Source organism: Schistocerca americana, chromosome 1, assembly GCF_021461395.2.
Source record: "Schistocerca americana isolate TAMUIC-IGC-003095 chromosome 1, iqSchAmer2.1, whole genome shotgun sequence".
Classification (NCBI taxonomy): domain Eukaryota; kingdom Metazoa; phylum Arthropoda; class Insecta; order Orthoptera; family Acrididae; genus Schistocerca; species Schistocerca americana.
In genome coordinates, this window is record NC_060119.1 from 1,153,963,129 (window position 1) to 1,153,978,634 (window position 15,506).

Below are 15,506 nucleotides of genomic sequence, written 5' to 3' on the forward strand. Positions count from 1 at the left end.
GTTTGCAGAGTGTGCATTTAGATGTAGGCAAGTGACAAAAAATCTGAGACCTACTGAGGACTGAATCAAGTACCTGTTTTCTGATGCTTATCCTCTGAGTTAGCGAGCAACAACAAGCGTCATCATCATCACTATCATCATCATCGGCATCGTCATCATCATCATTGCCATCATCACAAGTTATTGTGCTCATTGCTGGGCACCGTGATCCCATGAACAAAGCATTTCCACCTCAGTCGGTTATCAGCTACTCTTATAGCCTGCTGAAGAGGCAGACCGGAGATGTTGACTTGATCTATCCACCTGCTTGTTGCTCTTCCCCCCAGGCTCTTGCCCTCGATCTTCCATGATTACTTTCTCTAGATTTTCTCCATCTCTTCTCACAAGAACTGGAGACTTTTTAGGCTGACTCGAGGAGAAAGGCGCCTGGAGATACTGATTAAAGCTATTGGAAGTCGTACATTCTTTCATCTATGTTGGGTTAACCATCTGCAACACGGGAAGTAAACACTCGTATCTTCCGCCTTATTTTATGGTGGCATAACATTGACACATAAGGCCAGATACAAGCAGCATATTGACGCTTTTGAGATATATTGCTGGCGCAACAAGCTGCGCATAAAGTGGACCGAAGGAATAAATGTGTCCATTGTTGAACAACAACAGACGTGAAACTTCCTGGAAGATTAAAACTGTGTGCCGGACCGAGACTCGCACCTTTCGCAGGCAAGTGCTCTACCAACTGAGCTACCCAAGCACGACTCACGCCCCGTCCTCACAGCTTCACTTCTGTTTCATATCAGCGCACACTCCGCTGCAGAGTGAAAATCTCATTCTGGAAACAACAGACGTGTTTTCTGCGATGTGGTACGATCGAAGGATTTCACTTAAGCAAATTGTCTTAGGCTGAAGCGAAGATGGAAGTCTGCTTTTTTGTATTTATGACGTTTTATTAGTTCGGCTGCCGAGCTACGCTACGAAATAATAGCTGAAAAAGAATGTCTTTGGCCAGGCAAGAATGTTGTTTTGCACAAGTCTTCCTAGAGCGACATACTGCCGTGGGGCAGGTGACTTTATCGTTGCGGCGCGACTGCTCAGTTTTTTACTTTCCCTGGAGAGACGTGCGGGCGTGAAACACGGCCATTCGCTGTCGAGCGCAGCGCGCGCGGCGTTGTGCACCGAGAGCAGAACAGACACGCCATGTGTGCCGACTCCGAGACGTCGCAAGGCCGCTCTCCTTCCTTTCTCCTCGTCTGCGTCCCCCCCCCCCCCCCTTCCGGCAATCCGGTCTCTCTCCCCCACCCCACTACCTCCTCTCCCACCCTTACTCACTACAAGGCACGTAAAAACGTCCTTGACTCTTCTGCGACACCAGCCTCTCGTTTTCGGAAGCGTGACAAATCATTCGTGTTTTCCGGTCGTGTGCGCGCGTCACCCCGTACGTATCCAGGAAGCATGGGCTACAAGGTGTTCCCATTCACGTCAGGCTTCCTTACACGCTTTCACGTGTGACTGCGGTTCATTGTTCACCAGCCTCTGCTGCTGTTCAGGTGCTAAAAGGATCGCTGCTGTCCTGCAAAACATCTGGGGCCAACTGCCGAGGCGATTTCACATTCTCTTGCTTCTCGCTTGTATATTCTGTAAGTAAAACTGTCCTTGACAGTGTTTATTTCTTTGTCCACGTTCGATGTGTCTGTCGGCCTACGATCCATGTTTAGTCTTTCTCTTTCAGAAGGAAGTGTTCGCCTAGAAGTCTGTCCATTTTGAGCATCTGAAAATTTCTATAAGAAAGTGTATAGGACCGGAATCACTAGAACCACTTCAGAGTAGGAAGGAGTAGGTAGCTGCATTTCCTCCTTGGCGACAGATGCCCAGAACTCGCATAGGATGTTTCAAATGTGATTGAGTTAAACCTTTTCTATTTTTCTTTTTGACGTGCTTTACAGTCCTGCCTTGCTTCAAACACACACGCTCACTCACGCAAGGCATACCTGTCCTCAAATGATCCATAATTGATGTGTTATCATTGAGACGGGAAGAGCGATTTTCATATTCCATCCATTTTCTAATGTCAGAGATGGCAATGAACCCCAGGCAGATTAACAGCTTCTTTCGTGTGACTACAGATATTTAACTTGGAGGTCTCTCTGTCTGAATTAATGAGTGTCTGGTCACAAGAAAAACACCAGCTTCATCGGTCACATCAAATATGTTAGACAAACACAGCTGTCCAATTTTTTTCATTAATTAGCATTAAAATATTCAAAATTATTGTTCACTTTGTTTTCAACAGTTTCTCTCATTTATTATTCACTGATTTATGTATAAACTTTTCCTCTGTTATTGTTTTCTTTTTCTGCATTTAATTGTGAACAGCTTTTAATTATGCTAACTGAAATACGCTCTGAAATTTTGAAGGTGGTACGGATAAAATGATGGGAGTCTAAGGCCATTTACAGCTTGTACAGAAACGAGACAGCAATTATAATAGTCGAAGGACATGAAAGAAAGCAGATGGAAAGAGAGTGAAAGAAAATTTTTGCCTATACCCAATCTTTACGTTGAACAACCAGTATAGGAAACCGAAGAAGGCCTTAGAGAAGGAGTCAAAGATAAGGGAGAAGAAATAAAAACTTTGAGATTTACCAATGACATTGTAATTCTGTCAGACAGTAAAGAACCTTGAATAACAAAACTAATGGAACAAATAGTGTCTTGAAAAGAGATTATCAGATGATCATTAACAAAAGTTAACTGAACTGTAATTCTGTCAGACAGTAAAGAACCTTGAACAACAAACGAACGGAACAAATAGTGCCTTGAAAAGAGATTATCAGATGATCATTAAAAAACGTAAAAGAAAGGCAATGGAATGTAGTTAGGTGATGCTGAGGGAATTAGATTAGAATATGAGACACTAAAAGTAGTTGATGAGTTTTGCCGTTTGGACAGAAAAATAAATGATGATGGCCGAAGTAGAAAGGAAATAAAATATAGACTGGCAATAGGAAGAAAAGCGTTTCTGAAGAAGAGAAACTCGTTAACATTGGAATATGGATTTAAGTTTCAGGAAGTCTTTCCTGAAAGTATTTGTATGCAGTGTAGCCTTGTATGGAAGTGAAAGATGGACGATAAACAGTTTAGACAAGAAGACAGTAGAAGCTCGTGCAATGTGGTGCTACAGAAGAATGCCGAAGATTAGATGGGTCGATCCGTAACTAATGTTGAGGTGTTGAATAGGATTTGACTAAAAGATGAGATCGGTTTGTAGGACACATTTTGAGATATCAAATGGTTACCAGTTAAGTACTGGAGGGAAGTGTGGAGGCTAAAATTTGTAGAGAGAGGCCAAGAGATGAATACAGTAAGCAGTTTGAAATGGACGTAGGTAGCAAAAGTTGTGTAGAGATTAAGTAGCTTGCACAGGATAGGGTAGCATGTAGAGTTAGGTCAAACCAGTCTTCTGATGGAAGATCGCAACAAAGATTTCGTTAATTAATACAAGGCCTTTAAATTGTACTCTCTTATGTGTTGCACTGATCTCGTCTTCTTCATTTCATATATTTTTGTCGAGTTGTCATAATTTTTTCGTAAATTTTTTCCGCTGTTCTTTTTTTATTTACGCTTGTGAATAAATCAGAAACTTGAGCTTCCTTTCAGGTGACGATATATCATAATTTAACGTCTTCCTTGCTTTTCTCTGCACATATTCTGTGCATTTAGATTGTCATTTCTTAAGGCCTATTTTTTTTATTTCGTTCGGTTCACCAGAAGATCACGGTGATGTGCTGTTGTCGTCCGCCACTTCTGGTGTTCTTGATGAATTTTAGTAACAGCTTTCTAGTTAGTACACTGAGCTTTTCTTTTAGCCATGTCTTCCTTCATTTTCTTGCTGAACTCTACCTTCAAATCCTTGGACCTTTTCCTGGCCTCTCTCTGTCAGGATTGGTAAGGAAGGGTCTGTTTAAAATAGCTAAGTGATAAGTCATCCATGTTAGTTACTATGACTTGCCTAACATTAAGTTCTGCAAGATTTATTTCTGTTTGCCTGTTCCATATGGAAACAATGGCCTTACCGTAGTTGGGTACTTAGAAGATCTGATGTGAAAACCTATGGGATGCCTTCTGTATAAGTGGCTAGGAAGCTTCTTCTGGTGGCATCAGTGAGGTTTTCTTGGCGTTAGCCGGCCGCGGTGGTCTCGCGGTTAAGGCGCTCAGTCCGGAACCGCGCGACTGCTACGGTCGCAGTATCGAATCCTGCCTCGGGCATGGATGTGTGTGATGTCCTTAGGTTAGTTAGGTTTAAGTAGTTCCAAGTTCTAGGGGACTGATGACCACAGAAGTTAAGTCCCATAGTGCTCAGAGCCATTTGAACCATTTTTTTTCTTGGCGTTAGTGGAGTTCAGTGTGACGTTTGTACTATCGTTTCCCATCTGGTACAATCCTTGTTCCCTCCGTTTTCGCAGGAATTTCCTTTCTTGTGATTCGAGTTGTCTTATTGGAGCCTTCTTGGCTAAGGATCGAGGACTGACGGTCTCCTACTTCATCGATAAAGGTTTCTAGCTGAGCATTTTCCTGGCAAGGATAGTATGTCCTATCTAGTTTGATTTTCATTTGTTCGGGAGCTACAGTTTCACTGAGATCATCTGCGATCCATTCTCCTAGTTCATGTTACGGTTTTGTCTCTTTTGATTTGCTTGGTGTTGCTGTTATAGAGAGGTGCACTGCTTTTCTTCGTTCTGTTGTCCTGCAAAATTCCGTCACGTACCTTCATTTCCCCCAGCACACCTCTGTCTTTTTGTCCGACTGGCCGCAGCACACAGGAACCGACCGTTACCGACAGTCCTTTGTCCCTCGTCGGGCACGCGGGCAGCTGGCTCCCCCCTCTTCGCAGAGAACCTACTCGGGCACTCGAAGTGACCAGTTTCGCACATCGCTCACAACAGTGTTGTCTCTCACTACGTATTTGCTTCGCTACTTATCCGTCGTTGAGATCCTTGTTTTCAATTAGGAATCTGGCTCATATTCTACATGCAATCTGAATTTGTGCACATTCATGGTTATACACTGCTATCTTCATCAACTGCCTTTTCACGTCCACTGTCAAGCCCGTTTTACACGATGTGTACATATGTGGTACCAGCTCCGACGTCATCTCCATCTCAAGGATATCAGGGACCAGTTGCAGCAGTTGTGGACTTGCTTTCCATACGAGACAATACAACGGTTTCATAACAGCCTTCCCAACGGAATTAGCGCATACACCCAGACTATAGAAGGTGCAACATCTTACTAATTAATAGGTTCATACTGCCAAGTTCTTTATAAATTTGACTCGACTTTGTAATCCTTTAAATAACATCACGTACCCTCTGAACCCAGCCGGCCGTGGTGGCCAAGCGGTTAAAGGCGCTACAGTCTGGAACCGCGCGACCGCTACGGTCGCAGGTTCGAATCCTGCCTCGGGCATGGATGTGTGTGATGTCCTTAGGTTAGTTAGGTTTAAGTAGTTCTAAGTTCTAGGGGACTGATGACCTTAGAAGTTAAGTCCCATAGTGCTCAGAGCCATTTGAACCATTTGAACCTCTGAACCCATAAAGTTTTATTTCGCTTCTTCCTCTACTGATATCTGCTTCACTTTCTTTGTAAAGCAATGTGCATATCTGACGAATGTATACAGACTGGTGATCTTCAGGTGTACATCACCAATAGTTCTCTCCTTTTCGGCTAATTACTGTCAATGGATTTGTATTTTACCGCCAGGGTTCGAAGCAACTACCTCCCGATCTGACACCACTACAATAGCGTGATTCAGAGACCTGAGATGCTAAAATTTTCTGGGGGAAATCGCTGCCACCCGTTCTCTGTATGCTGTTAGGCAACGGATTGATGAATATACTGATTAATTTTTCTGTCGAAAATTTGTGGCTGCAGAAATTTTTATTTTTAGACTAGGTTGTAAATACTGAACTTTTGAAACGCGACTGTAGGGTGAGTACTCTGTTCCTAGGAGAGCCCAACGTGCATTACAGTGCCATCCTAACTCAATGGCGCCGTCCCACTTAGCGTGTCTTCTGCACTTGGTTATGGAGCTGTTCTTAATGGCGCTAATAGAAAAATAACTGGATCACGCTTACTCCACTTTCGTGGCCCGCACTACCGGAGTTATGTACGAAAGACTGCACGTATGGTATGAAATCTGTTGATAACGGAGGCATTCTTTTTGGTTCTGTAGCTGATGATAGCCTGAATTCAATTAATTTACGAACTTCGGTGACGTTTATTATTCTTCCGCTCTAACGCGTTTCCAGCTTTCGGGGAGACACAGATGATTTAATTGGACTGTTGTGACATGATTTCAGAAGAAGAGCGTGTGAGCACAGACACAGATGCTAAATCCACCAAGAAGAAAGACGTATCAGATACGAGTCCAAATCGATGCGTGATGATCCCACAGGCAAAGAACGGGAAATTATGTTCGGTTTCTGTGCATTCTTATAGGACACACATTACTTGTATTTTTCTCAACCACAAACAATCAGATATTTAAGCCGGCCAGTGTGGCCGAGCGGTTTTAGGCGCTTCAGCCTGGAACCGCGCGACCGCTACGGTCGCAGGTTCGAATCCTGCCTCGGGCATGGATGTGTGTGATGTCCTTAGGTTAGTTAGGTTTAAGTAGTTCTAAGTTCTAGGGGACTGATGACCTCAGAAGTTAAGTCTCATAGTGCTCAGAGCCATTTGAACCAGATGTTTAATTTTATTGCCGATTAGTTAAGACTGTACACTCATACTCAGGAGAAGCAGGTGTGAAATCCTCGCCCGGCCTTTCAAATTTATGCTTTCCGTGATTTCCTTGTATCACCTGAGGTAAATGCTGAGATGGTTGCTAAAAGACCACGGCTGAGTTCTTTGTCTATTCTGAGCTAGTGCTTCTCTCTCTTAACGACCTCGGTGTCGACTGGGCGTAAAAACTGTTTACATACCTTTTTTTATATCATCTTAGGTCAGCAAAACTAGAGATAGGTGTGTGTTTTGTGTGTGTGTGTGTGTGTGTGTGTGTGTGTGTTGGGGGGGGGGGGGAGGAGGAGGAGGAGGCAGAAGGGCAGTTTTCTCAGCAGAGTAGGAACACGCCTCTTGCAAAAGTAGCAGATGCAATTAATTGCAGGATAGCATAAAACTGCCGAGAGTGCAAGTTTAGATGATTGGTAGATGCAACCAGAAAATTTTGTGAATATCATATAATATTTCGAAGGCATGTACACAAAAATACGTAATACCTGAGGGCATTAAATGTTAAAAAAAGAGAAATGAGTCAAGTAATGGACTTTTTTTCGTGGAGAGTAGCCTTTTCTCTAGTGGACGCCTTTGACTTGCCTAGACGGAACTCTACACAGGATTTCGCCATACTCTTTCTGCATGTGCTGTCTGCGGAGGTATTCCCTCCACCCATAAGCAGTGCAAGACAATGTGCATGAACACGTCATGCAATGATGTGTTCCCCGAGCCAAATGTTAATAATACTGACGCACTTCCTGAGACACCGCCGTCTGTTGCAGCTGCAAGCGAAAATATAACTGCGAAGTAGGCGCGAATTCACCGCGCTGAGCAGTCACGCATTCTGCAGACGACCACCCATTTGTTTTCAAGCACAAGAGGTTATACTTTGGTCATCAGTCGGTAGTAAGCTAACTGGACAAAACTTTACATACCTCTCTACTGACGGACTAACGCATATAGGTTGTTCACAACATCACTAACGAGGTCTCCCTAGTTCTGAATCAGTTGAAGCTGGAAGTCGTCGACTTTCTGCCACGAGTGTTCTGAGGCCAGCCGCTACCGATTTAACAATACAGTACCCGTTTATACCGAGCCGTTACAAAGCGATGATCGTGCTGTGTCAAACCAGTAAGCACGTGCGTAGTCGGAGCTTGCCTCCTGAAATACCCGTACCTTCTTCCCCCCCCCCCCCCCCCCCTACCCCCTTTCCCAACAAGGAAATTCGGCCCCGGACATGGAACAAACTACACTCCTGGAAATGGAAAAAAGAACACATTGACACCGGTGTGTCAGACCCACCATACTTGCTCCGGACACTGCGAGAGGGCTGTACAAGCAATGATCACACGCACGGCACAGCGGACACACCAGGAACCGCGGTGTTGGCCGTCGAATGGCGCTAGCTGCGCAGCATTTGTGCACCGCCGCCGTCAGTGTCAGCCAGTTTGCCGTGGCATACGGAGCTCCATCGCAGTCTTTAACACTGGTAGCATGCCGCGACAGCGTGGACGTGAACCGTATGTGCAGTTGACGGACTTTGAGCGAGGGCGTATAGTGGGCATGCGGGAGGCCGGGTGGACGTACCGCCGAATTTCTCAACACGTGGGGCGTGAGGTCTCCACAGTACATCCATGTTGTCGCCAGTGGTCGGCGGAAGGTGCACGTGCCCGTCGACCTGGGACCGGACCGCAGCGACGCACGGATGCACGCCAAGACCGTAGGATCCCACGCAGTGCCGTAGGGGACCGCACCGCCACTTCCCAGCAAATTAGGGACACTGTTGCTCCTGGGGTATCGGCGAGGACCATTCGCAACCGTCTCCATGAAGCTGGGCTACGTTCCCGCACACCGTTAGGCCGTCTTCCGCTCACGCCCCAACACCGTGCAGCCCGCCTCCAGTGGTGTCGCGACAGGCGTGAATGGAGGGACGAATGGAGACGTGTCGTCTTCAGCGATGAGAGTCGCTTCTGCCTTGGTGCCAATGATGGTCGTATGCGTGTTTGGCGCCGTGCAGGTGAGCGCCACAATCAGGACTGCATACGACCGAGGCACACAGGGCCAACACCCGGCATCATGGTGTGGGGAGCGATCTCCTACACTGGCCGTACACCACTGGTGATGGTCGAGGGGACACTGAATAGTGCACGGTACATCCAAACCGTCATCGAACCCATCGTTCTACCATTCCTAGACCGGCAAGGGAACTTGCTGTTCCAACAGGACAATGCACGTCCGCATGTATCCCGTGCCACCCAACGTGCTCTAGAAGGTGTAAGTCAACTACCCTGGCCAGCAAGATCTCCGGATCTGTCCCCCATTGAGCATGTTTGGGACTGGATGAAGCGTCGTCTCACGCGGTCTGCACGTCCAGCACGAACGCTGGTCCAACTGAGGCGCCAGGTGGAAATGGCATGGCAAGCCGTTCCACAGGACTACATCCAGCATCTCTACGATCGTCTCCATGGGAGAATAGCAGCCTGCATTGCTGCGAAAGGTGGATATACACTGTACTAGTGCCGACATTGTGCATGCTCTGTTGCCTGTGTCTATGTGCCTGTGGTTCTGTCAGTGTGATCATGTGATGTATCTGACACCAGGAATGTGTCAATAAAGTTTCCCCTTCCTGGGACAATGAATTCACGGTGTTCTTATTTCAATTTCCAGGAGTGTATATTCACGATAGTTGGTAAAAAGTAGAGAATCGCTGTGGCAAAGACTCAACAAAGTTCTACGTCTACGGGACTCAAGATCGAAATCATTCCTCCCACAACCCACATCCTGAGTGGAATCAAATCACGGGACTTTGGTAACCAGTCAACGAGTGTCATTCCTCCTAGACACGTCATGCAGTTATCCAATGCATGCGAGAATTTCAATTTTGGAAGACGGAGCTGATAATATTATAATTTTCGTTAAGATCGTAGTAAAATAACAAAATTTACTTCTTCAGTACTGGATGTACATGCGGTCGTGAGGACAGTGGAGTGCTACATCTGCACTTTTTATGATATAATTGTATTGCACTCGCTGTGTTTATCAGAAATCCGCGTTCGATTGGGAACATATGATCTATTCCGAATAAAGTGCTCCAGTTAAAAACTTCTTTTTAAAGTATAACCTAAAGTTTTGCGTTATAAAAGGTGGTTCTAATATAACATAACACACTTTCAGCGACTACATAAAATTGCATTGGATTACCCTTCCAGAAATTTTTAACTATATTTCTTTTGTTAGCTTTCTTGGTGTGGTTCAAGTTTTCATACTTAGTTTCTCTTTTAGAAATTATACTCAACTTTACTAGTATGTATTGGAAATTAAAACCACCTCTTATTGACATTGACGTAATAGGGCTTGTGGGGAATGGCTTCCATCAACAAGTCTCGCGAAGCCTGATGTGAGAAAACTGCTCCTCTTATTTTTTTGAAAACCCCTTTTGAAGCAAACTGACGTATTTCAATCGAATCGTGAGGTCAAACTACCTTGATTCTGATAACCAGTCTCACTTAAAAGATGATTATTTAATTAGTTTCTATTATTAATTAACTGAAACACCGTTAAATATAAATCGGTAACTCTCATAATATTTGGTCAGGAAAAAATTTCAGTTTCGTATTACTGTTATCAAACGCAGTCGTTTGATGTATGCCACAATAATATTCTGTTTGATTTTTATTTTGGCAGTTTTCTAGCGATTCTTGTTTTCGTATTTTTTTAGCTCTTGCACTCCCTTTCAACAAAGTTAGGTTAATATACTATAAAGACTATTTGCATGAGTACAGAACCGGTAAATTGTGAGGGACTCACAATGTCATTTAAATGATTGAATTATTCGAATAGCTGGCCATCAGCATTACAGAATTTTATGCAACTTAATTTGATTAATAAGATACGTCGTAATTCTGAGATAGGATTTGTCTGCTTCTGACAGAATGACGTCACAAGCCACCATATAGCTGTATTGTTTTTGCTTAATGTAAGGTGGTAACACTGACGCATCAAGGTATTTTAGTGCATTTCACATGTGTTGATGTTCTTGTACTGGGCAACAATAAACGAGAATTACTCTGGGAACGTGATCTTTTTGAATTTTGGGAGTTCGGCTCTTCTCACAGTCTGACGCCTCTGTTGTAGGGTCTCACACAGCAGTTTGTTGAACATTTCTGCGACGCATCATCTGTTCCTCCACCGAAACACGTTTAATATCCAGAATGAGATTTTCACTCTGCAGCGGAGTGTGCGCTGATATGAAACTTCCTGGCAGATTAAAACTGTGTGCCCGACCGAGACTCGAACTCGGGACCTTTGCCTTTCGCGGGCAAGTGCTCTACCAACTGAGCTACCGAAGCACGACTCACGCCCGGTACTCACAGCTTTACTTCTGCCAGTACCTCGTCTCCTACCTTCCAAACTTTACAGAAGCTCTCCTGCGAACGTTGCAGAACTAGCACTCCTGAAAGAAAGGATATTGCGGAGACATGGCTGGCCTGGGGGATGTTTCCAGAAGCTGTGAGTACCGGGCGTGAGTCGTGCTTCGGTAGCTCAGATGGTAGAGCACTTGCCCGCGAAAGGCAAAGGTCCCGAGTTCGAGTCTCGGTCGTGCACACAGTTTTAATCTGCCAGGAAGTTTCACGTTTAATATCGTTTCTGGTGTGTCCAGCGAGACTCAAAGCGATTCTGCCTGTTCGGTTTACAGGAAGCGAGCGCGCCGAGATGTCGCAGGACACGGGAATCGTGACAGCCAAGGTGGTGGCGATGGTGGTGCTGGGCGGCGCCTCCACGCTGCTGGGCCTCACGCCGCTCATATTCAGCCGGCTGCACAGGCGGCGCGCCGGGGGCGGCGGCGGGGGTGGCGGGGGCGGCCGGTACCAGCTGGGCTCCAGCCCCTGCGCCGCGCTCTTGATCTCGCTGCTGCTCGCCTTCGGGGGCGGCGCGCTGCTCTGCACCACCTTCCTCCACCTGCTGCCCGAGGTGAGCCCCACAGCGAAGCCACTGCCACCGTATCCGCACTAGGTGGCCTGGCATCAAACGCCTATTGTCTCGTAGCTAAAAATCTTGCTTGTTTCTAGACCGGGGACCCAATTTAAATTAAATTGTCCAACGTGTTATCAGATAGTACAGCCTATTCCAGACGTTCAGATCTAGGACATCTTAGAGTAACTCATCTGCAGCAATCCTAAACTATTAACTGGCCACAGGACGTTTTCTATCCCCAGTACAACAAGATGCTAGTTTATTTAAGGGGAGTAGGACGTCAAACGGGCCGACTTGGAGCAGGAGAGGCACCACAGGACATTTTATTTTCTACTCTCTATACTTTTACAAATAAATTCATAAAACTTCGTCAGCATGACCAGGAAGGATTCAGGATTCACACTCATAGCAGTCGAAGTGCAAAAATGTAACAAAATAAATTTTTTTTAGATATGAAATTTCATGATTTTTTTCACTTACTGTTGGCTGCATTTGTTGCTGTAGGTACATTTTTCTTCAAAAGTAAGAGAGATTCTTTGACGAATTTTGCACAGCATACAAACCATACTTACAGGTGTATGAAACACTAATCGTCTTCAGTTCTGCCAGTAACTATAGTTCACGGAGCAGGAGATACTCGTAGGTGATGGCTGAACTAAACTTGTAAGACGAGGTTCCGGGTCGGACTCCCTGTCAGGCAAAGAGTTTTTAATCTCCCAGATCGCTGACTGGTGGCCCCTGGCACAGGTCCGCGAGGCGGTGGAGGAGCTGCAGGAGTCGGGCACGCTGGTGGAGACCAAGTTCCACCTGCCGGAGCTGCTGATGTGCTCGGGCTTCTTCGCGATGTACCTGGTGGAGGAGCTGGTGCACCTGTACCTGCACCACCGGCGCCGCCGCGCCTCGCCCCACCGCCTGCAGTGCGGGCCCGGCGCCCAGACGGCCGACTCTGCGCTACACCGGTCGCTCAGCAAGCGGCGCTGCTCGCGCGCCGACGCCTCCTGCCCGCCGTCGCTCGCAGACCAGCCCGACGCCTGCGACGCCCCCGCACAGGGCGCCGGCGCCACCGTCTCCAACGGCGCCGCGGCCGGACTGCCCGCCGTAAGTGGGACCGCCACTGACTGGGTTACTAGGCAGGGTCTACGTGGTTTCTAGCATCTCGTTCTCGGTGGCCTGGCTTGGACATACGTAACAGATCTGCTATAATGATAAAATGTTTCAAAATAATCTTACTTAGATAAGAAACTCTCGGTACGGCACACAGTTTTAATCTGCCAGGAAGTTTCATATCAGCGCACACTCCGCTGCAGAGTGAAAATCTCATTCTGGAAACATCCCCCAGGCTGTGGCTAAGCAATGTCTCCGCAATATCCTTTCTTTCAGGAGTGCTAGTTCTGCAAGGTTCGCAGGAGAGCTTCTGTAAAGTTTGGAAAGTAGGAGACGAGATACTGGCAGGAGTAAAGCTGTGAGTACCGGGCGTGAGTCGTGCTTGGGTAGCTCAGTTGGTAGAGCACTTGCCCGCGAAAGGCAAAGGTCCCGAGTTCGAGTCTCGGTCCGGCACACAGTTGTAATCTGCCAGGAAGTTTCATATCAGCACACACTCTGCTGCAGAGTGAAAATCTCATTCTGGAAACATCCCCCAGGCTGTGGCTAAGCCATGTCTCCGCAATATCCTTTCTTTCAGGAGTGCTAGTACTGCAAGGTTCGCAGGAGAGCTTCTGTAAAGTTTGGAAAGTAGGAGACGAGATACTGGCAGGAGTAAAGCTGTGAGTACCGGGCGTGAGTTGTGCTTGGGTAGCTCAGTTGGTAGAGCACTTGCCCGCGAAAGGCAAAGGTCCCGAGTTCGAGTCTCGGTCCGGCACACAGTTGTAATCTGCCAGGAAGTTTCATATCAGCACACACTCTGCTGCAGAGTGAAAATCTCACTCTGGAAACATCCCACAGGCTGTGGCTAAGCCATGTCTCCGCAATATCCTTTCTTTCAGGAGTGCTAGTACTGCAAGGTTCGCAGGAGAGCTTCTGTAAAGTTTGGAAAGTAGGAGACGAGATACTGGCAGGAGTAAAGCTGTGAGTACCGGGCGTGAGTCGTGCTTGGGTAGCTCAGTTGGTAGAGCACTTGCCCGCGAAAGGCAAAGGTCCCGAGTTCGAGTCTCGGTCCGGCACACAGTTGTAATCTGCCAGGAAGTTTCATATCAGCACACACTCTGCTGCAGAGTGAAAATCTCATTCTGGAAACATCCCCCAGGCTGTGGCTAAGCCATGTCTCCGCATATCCTTTCTTTCAGGAGTGCTAGTTCGGCAAGGTTCGCAGGAGAGCTTCTGTAAAGTTTGGAAAGTAGGAGACGAGATACTGGCAGGAGTAAAGCTGTGAGTACCGGGCGTGAGTCGTGCTTGGGTAGCTCAGTTGGTAGAGCACTTGCCCGCGAAAGGCAAAGGTCCTGAGTTCGAGTCTCGGTCCGGCACACAGTTGTAATCTGCCAGGAAGTTTCATATCAGCACACACTCTGCTGCAGAGTGAAAATCTCATTCTGGAAACATCCCCCAGGCTGTGGCTAAGCCATGTCTCCGCAATATCCTTTCTTTCAGGAGTGCTAGTACTGCAAGGTTCGCAGGAGAGCTTCTGTAAAGTTTGGAAAGTAGGAGACGAGATACTGGCAGGAGTAAAGCTGTGAGTACCGGGCGTGAGTTGTGCTTCGGTAGCTCAGTTGGTAGAGCACTTGCCCGCGAAAGGCAAAGGTCCCGAGTTCGAGTCTCGGTCCGGCACACAGTTGTAATCTGCCAGGAAGTTTCATATCAGCACACACTCTGCTGCAGAGTGAAAATCTCACTCTGGAAACATCCCACAGGCTGTGGCTAAGCCATGTCTCCGCAATATCCTTTCTTTCAGGAGTGCTAGTACTGCAAGGTTCGCAGGAGAGCTTCTGTAAAGTTTGGAAAGTAGGAGACGAGATACTGGCAGGAGTAAAGCTGTGAGTACCGGGCGTGAGTCGTGCTTGGGTAGCTCAGTTGGTAGGGCACTTGCCCGCGAAAGGCAAAGGTCCCGAGTTCGAGTCTCGGTCCGGCACACAGTTGTAATCTGCCAGGAAGTTTCATATCAGCACACACTCTGCTGCAGAGTGAAAATCTCATTCTGGAAACATCCCACAGGCTGTGGCTAAGCCATGTCTCCGCAATATCCTTTCTTTCAGAAGTGCTAGTACTGCAAGGTTCGCAGGAGAGCTTCTGTAAAGTTTGGAAAGTAGGAGACGAGATACTGGCAGGAGTAAAGCTGTGAGTACCGGGCGTGAGTTGTGCTTGGGTAGCTCAGTTGGTAGAGCACTTGCCCGCGAAAGGCAAAGGTCCCGAGTTCGAGTCTCGGTCCGGCACACAGTTGTAATCTGCCAGGAAGTTTCATATCAGCACACACTCTGCTGCAGAGTGAAAATCTCATTCTGGAAACATCCCCCAGGCTGTGGCTAAGCCATGTCTCCGCAATATCCTTACTTTCAGGAGAGCTAGTTCTGCAAGATTCACAGGAGAGCTTCTGTAAAGTTTGGAAGGTAGGAGACGAGATACTGGCAGGAGTAAAGCTTTGAGGACGGGGCATGAGTCGTGCTTGGGTAGCTCAGATGATAGAGCACTTGCCCGCGAAAGGCAAAGGTCTCGAGTTCGAGTCTCAGTCCGGCACACAGTTTTAATCTGCCAGGATGTTTCAGAATGAAATTTCGGCACTCGAAAATGATTTAGCAGACCTTTGTTAATCTTTCAAAATCCGTTGTGGG

At 46.9% G+C, this 15,506-nt stretch overlaps 1 protein-coding gene across 2 annotated transcripts in view; it reads left to right on the plus strand.

Annotated features, from left to right (window-relative positions):
- The window catches only part of LOC124551545, a 141,840-nt gene that overhangs the window by 23,106 nt on the left and 103,228 nt on the right, over nt 1–15,506 (plus strand). For both annotated transcript variants that reach the window (XM_047126450.1, XM_047126451.1), the window contains exons 2-3: nt 11,471–11,745; nt 12,496–12,846. In XM_047126450.1, coding sequence (XP_046982406.1) covers nt 11,488–11,745; nt 12,496–12,846 — 609 coding nt within the window. In that variant the 5' untranslated portion in view covers nt 11,471–11,487. The remainder of the gene's footprint in view (nt 1–11,470; nt 11,746–12,495; nt 12,847–15,506) is intronic.